The sequence below is a fragment of the Pteropus alecto genome, unplaced genomic scaffold, assembly GCF_000325575.1.
Source record: "Pteropus alecto unplaced genomic scaffold, ASM32557v1 scaffold189, whole genome shotgun sequence".
NCBI classification, from domain to species: domain Eukaryota; kingdom Metazoa; phylum Chordata; class Mammalia; order Chiroptera; family Pteropodidae; genus Pteropus; species Pteropus alecto.
The window spans coordinates 4233217-4239398 of record NW_006442117.1 but is presented as its reverse complement, the minus strand read 5'-3'; the positions used below and the strand labels follow the sequence as shown (position 1 = coordinate 4239398).

General features: G+C 44.6%; 1 protein-coding gene across 1 annotated transcript in view; it reads right to left on the bottom strand.

Moving 5' to 3' along the window:
- Positions 1-6182, bottom strand: part of RYR2 (ryanodine receptor 2) — a 561319-nt gene that overhangs the window by 14537 nt on the left and 540600 nt on the right. Inside the window, 2 exon segments of the mRNA XM_025039067.1 lie at positions 173-233; positions 3432-3565. Of these exon segments, the coding sequence (XP_024894835.1) occupies positions 173-233; positions 3432-3565 (195 nt within the window).

Here is a 6182-nt window from a genome sequence, read left to right as displayed (position 1 = left end):
CCAGAGCCCCCCCCACCTGCCGGGGCCTGCCCCTGCCAGAGCCCCCACCTGCCGGAGCCCTCCCACCTGCCAGAACCCCTACCTGCCAGAGCCCCCCTAACTGCGGGAGCTTCCCCCACCTGCGGGAGCCCCCCCCCAGACTCCGCCAGGTGGAGCTGCTGCTCCGGCTTACGTTGTCGGTGAAGACGACTCCGAGCTTCCACATCTGGTACTTCACGTCGATGGAGCTCAGCCTGCAACGACAGAGGCGGTGAACTCGCACAGACGCACACTGAGCGGAGCGTCCGGCCCACCCGGCCCGCCCGGGGACATCGGCCCTGGCCCAGGGGCCACGGGGAGCACAGAGAAGCCCCTGTGAGGCTTTGCCAGCAGGAAACAAACACCACAAAACATCACCGCCTTCGTCTCCTGGTCTTCCGTTATTTAAGAAAAGTCCTGTCTTTTCCACTTTTCCTACATTAATTGTACGGTCAACTCACTTCGAATGTGACAGTTATTCCCGGAAATGGAATTAAATTAACGAACACGTGTGCGCAGTGTCCTCACCAATATGCATTGCGCATCTGTGACTACATTCCATATGCATTGCGCATCTGTGACTACATTCCATATGCATTGCGCATCTGTGACTACATTCCGACAGAGCAATTTCTACTTCGACTAATAAAAACTTGCATGAACATCCACAGAGATCTTACAACTATGCCGATCTGGCCAGTGAAGGGGCCTTTTCATTTCTTTTGGTTTCCTTCTGTCTTCAGAGACCTCACCTTCTCTACCCAGGGAGGAGTTTACCCTCCCCACCCCCACAGCACTGCGCAGCACCCCGGTTCCTGTGGTCCCCACGCAGTCCTGGCTGCAGGTGTGTGTGCGCGTGTTCACGCCTCGCTCACTCGTCTGTGAATGCGCCAGCAGCAGGCACAGCGTCCCACACACTGAATGTCTGAATAAATAAATGTGGAACGAACAACTCTGAACATAAATATGCATGATCTTTGCAGATTAAAATGCACATATATTAAAACATATTGTTTAATTTTCTTTTTTTTTTTTTTTTAATTTGCCACTGATATGGGCTAGAAATTTAGATAACTCTGTCAGCCTTTCCAATATTCCAGGTAATTGGTATGAGAAAAAATATAATAAACTATAACATAATGTTAGTATTATTTTCAAAAGGCCTTCTCTAGACTTGCTATTCCGGTCTTTAATTTCTTCCTTAATCATTGCTTTTAATGGGGCTCATCTCGAATTCTAAGTGCTCGGACAGGCGGTCGCTAATGCAAGCTGAAATCTCAGCACGCACCTCCCCCAACAGTTAAGGTTTAATTTACCTCAGCCTAGAATTTTTTATTGTAAGAAAATCAAGTTGTCTTTGAGGAATATTTAATTTCATTATTAAATAATATGTTTTATTAAAGTTGTATGAATATTTACAATGGGTTTCGATATAAGAATAATTTTTCTTTAAATGAAAAAGGAAGAAGATAAAAAAAAAATAATTGGGCAATTTGCATGAGAGCATGATTATGTTTCATGAAAACAACCTACAACAAAATAAGGGTTTACATCAGGACGTCTGAATTTCCCATGGTAGTTATTTGCTTTATTTATTTTTATTTATTTTTGCTGAGGAATTCCGCTGGACGGTTATGAGTTACGAGCCCCCGCACCCCCAACCCCACGAAGACACGAATGGTGAAGTTTCCCGGCTGCCGCCGCTGCTCTACCCGCAGGAGGTGAGCTGGCCACCTGTTTAAATGTGCACATAGCGAGCCCTATGTATTTGATGGATAAATAAATGCGTGCACAAATAGACACACAAATCTTCCTTGTATTCCAATGTTCCTATTAAGATAATATTCATTTAGGAACTAGCTAATCTTTTAAAACTTGATCTTTCTAACTACTTTAATACAGGGAAACTCCAGGTAAATATGTTTCCTAGTAATGTACATCATTTACTAGATCTTTATCCATCTAATTTTATTATCCATATTTAAAGATATTAATAAACCCCACGTTCATTTTTTGGTGCTTTCCTATAGGTCAAACTTGCAATCATTAGTGGAAAATTCCACTGATTTAAAATTATTTGTTCATATAAATAAAACAGTCTAAACTTTCCTTTGATTTTTTTTGAACCTATTTTCTAGAGTCACAAATATGACCATGGAAAGTGCGTAATTCAGTAACACTGTTTACATCGCAATGCTCATCAGGGGTCTGAATGTGTTGGCAGAAACGTCCACCCGCTCACTCCACACTCCCCATCCCAGATGACGTTCTACCACCCGGCCTTAGTTCCTGAGGACTGTCCCCTGCTTCATCTCATACACGGTGACATAGTCTGTAAGTGCCACATTTGCGTTCTTAAAATATCCAAGAAATATTCTGGATCTAAAGTCAGAGCTTCTATCATACATTTGCTTGTGTAACTACTTTTCAACTGGGTGCACATCATTCATCATTTTTAAAGACCCAAGTAGCTCTAACAAGTATTCAGATACATAATACATACATGACCAAAGAGAGGCCAGCCAAAATACTTTTTCTAATGCTCGCTAAAATATTTATCTAAGACAAAGTAATATTGCTTTATAGAACCTTAAGTATATATGCTTTCAAAATAATCATCGCATCCCTAATTGACTGAGACAATACATACACACATGAAAGTCTGACATGTTTTTAAGGGAAGTAACTATTATGATTCTTTTAAAATCGTTACGTGGGTACAATTTTAAAAAATTACACTTTTCAAAGCACGTATGCTTTACATTTATTCCGAATTTACAGTTGCTTAAATTTGCAAAATAGATAATATGGATGCATATACACTCAAACTACACATGTGTGTGCATGCATGTGGGTGGGAAATTTAATCTTAGGGGAATTCAACTGGTTTACATTTTTCTAGTTAAATTATTCCATACAATGGAATATTAAAAATACCTAATTTTAAAGTAGACTTTCCAAATAACAATACAACAGCATTGTATTCCAGACATACAAAGTCATTGCTAGTTAAATAAAAGAATATGCACTTTGAACATCGCCAGTAAAAGGGCTACATAGTTCCGTTTTTCAAAACTTAAAAACTTCTTTTCAAACAAGAAGCACCAGAGCACACAGTCATCAGTGGTATTTTTGCATATGTTTTACTTTGACTTAAGTGGCATTTAAGGAAAGAAAAGGCAGATTAAATAAAAAACATAATCTTTTTTGGCTTTATGTAAATAATGAAAAAGGCACCTTCAAAAATTAATAGAAAAAGTCCAGTCATCCCACAGCTCAAAAGACCCGGAGGAATAAATCGTGGCACCTGAGCCTCCCTCGTCCCTGAGAGACCGAGGCGCCCGCCAGTCCGGGCTGCGCTAATGCTCTTCCCCGCCTACGAGGCCCCAGGACGGAGCGGAGGAGACACTCACACGGCCGACAGGGAGCTGTCTTTCTTGGGCTTCTTCTTCTCCCGGGCGTCGCTGAAGTCCAGAGCGGCCTTGTCCATGCCGAGCAGCTCGCTGATCCTGTCCCGGCCATAGAAGTCCCCGTACTTGTCCATGACCTGAGGGCGGGAGAAGCACCGGCTGGACCGTGACGCAGCCTCGCCTCCGTCTGCACACGGCCCTCTGATGATGCCTCTACTTCCTACGCATTTGTCTAATTCTCAAGTTCACTTGAGAATCTAGTTCACGGCTCATCTGCGATCACATTGCTTCAGGGTCAAGCAAACTGATGGCATTTAAAATAATACTGACTGAGGAACAAGACTGCTGGCCGAAGAGAGGCAGGCACGCAAAAGGGGCGGGGGGAGCCGAGGTGAAGGGGTGACGTCGCGGGAGGAAACGGAATGAAGCGAACCTCGACCACACTCACACTTTGCGCCCGCAACCACGCTAAGAGCTCTGACGTGCCTTCCCCCGTGTGGCTGTCACAATGTGAAGGTTTTGTGCTATTAGCACCTTATCCTGCAGATCAAGAGATGTGTCTCAGAAAATGTAACGTGCCCAGGTGGCTGAGCTTCGGACGAGACGGGGTGGGAAGCATCTGGGCGGTGCCAGAACCCACCAGGGACCTTCTGCACAGGGACCTTCCGCGCACCACCGGGCTGGCCACCGCAGTGACGGGGCCCCTCAGTGTCTGCGTGCAACCGTTCCACATGCCCCATGCTCTGCTGACTCAGGAAAGTCTTCAAAAACACCCGGACCATCCCCTGGTCGTCAGTTTAATTCTCATCTAGGGTCGATTCTGCGAGCGGCATTAGCAGCACTTGTCAGCGCCCCCGCTGTCCCCGTGCCCCCAGCCACGTTTGCCTGGCTCTGCCCACGCGCTGTCTGGAGGTGGTGCCTGGACTGGGCTCCCGGCTCGCCCCTGAGCTCGGCGCATCCGACTCTGAGATACAGCCGTTCTGGGCCTGAAGCTCGCGCACCGCGCGAGTCCCACACGATGGTGGGAGTGGAGGAGCCGGAGAAGTGAAAACAGAGAGAGCTTTGGCAGTAAAGGGGGACGGAAGGGGCGGGAATACGGAGGGACGAGGCCTGAGAACGACGGGGCAGGGGGAGGGGGAGGCGAGTAAAAGATTATCGTCGGAGAGGACAAGGGAGAAACACGGAGCTGCAAAGAAAGGATGAGCGGGAATGAGAACCGGCCTTTTCTGAAGGTAGATGTACAATCAGGTCAATAAAAAGAAGACAGAAGCCCACGAACGTAGACTATTTCATGTGCGGGCTGAGCTCTGTTTATGCACCTGAGTCAGAGGACGGTGGACAGAGCGAACCCTATTTATTCTGTAGCTGCAGATGATGGATTTCTCGCGTGCAGGTTTTGAAATTCAAATTCAATTCTACTGCACTTCGAGATGCCATTAACAGGCAGAGAAAGCACACCCCAATATCTCATTCTATATGTGAGCCACATCAAACTCAAATCTGAATTGCACTTTAGGAAAAAAATAGAGAATTTATTCCTTTTAAGAAGTATTACTTCAGTTGCCAACATAAATCAAGTCTTAACTATAACAAGAGAGTCCGCACAAGGAGCATGACTGGAGTATCCAGCACAGGTGACCAGGGAGACTGCGCCACTGGGCCACCCAGGGCACCTGCTACATAGGGCCACCCGGCCAAGGCTGAGAGATGTAGCAAATATACGCAATACGTAGAAACAAACACGGAGACGCAGACAAAACGAGAAAACAAAGAAAAATGTCCCAAATAAAAGAACGGGACAAAATTCCAGAAAAAGAACTAAATGAAATGGAGGCAAGAAGCCTACCAGACGCCGAGTTCCAAACACCGGTTATAGGATGCTCGGTAAACTTAGGGGAAGAACAGACGAACTCTTAGAACGTCAAGAGAGAGAAAGTAGAATAAAAAAGGACATAGGAACCACAAAAAAGAACCAGTCAGTAATGAAGAATATAATAACTGAAATGAAGACGAACTGGAAGAAATCAGCAGATTAGATGAAACAGAGAACTGAATCAGTGATTTGGAAGACAAAGTAGCAGAAAACATCCAAATAGCAAAAAAAAAAAAAAAAAAGAGTTAAAAAAGAGGAAAGTTTGAGGGACCTCTGGGACAACATCCATCAAGCAGAACAACATTCACATCATAGGGGTAGCAGAGGGAGAGAGAAAGCAAGACATCGAGAGTCTATTTGAGGAAATAAGGGTGGAAAACTTCCCTAACTTGGTAAAAGAAATAGACATACAAACCCAGGAAGCACAGAGTCCCAAACAAGATGAACCCTAAGAGACCCACTCCCAAGACTGAGTGAAGAAGAAACAGAAAATCTGAACTGACTAATGACTGCTAACGACGTCGAATCAGTCATCAAAGAACCCCAATGGAGAAAAGTCCTGAACTGGATGCCTTCACAGGTGAATTTTACCAAATATTCAAAGTAGGTCTGGTATCTACTCGTCCCAAATTTTTCCTAGAAATTCGTAAGGATGGAAGACTTCCAAGCTCATTTTACAAGGCCACCATGACCCTGATTCCCAAATTAGGCAAAGACATAACAAAAATAAGATTATAGGCTGATATTCCTGATGAAAAATGCCCAACAAGATATTAGCAAACCGAATTCAGCAAGATGTTAAAAGTTCATACACCATCATCGAGTGAAATTTATTTCTAGATGCAAGATTAGTTCAATATCTGCAAATGAATTATTGTGAT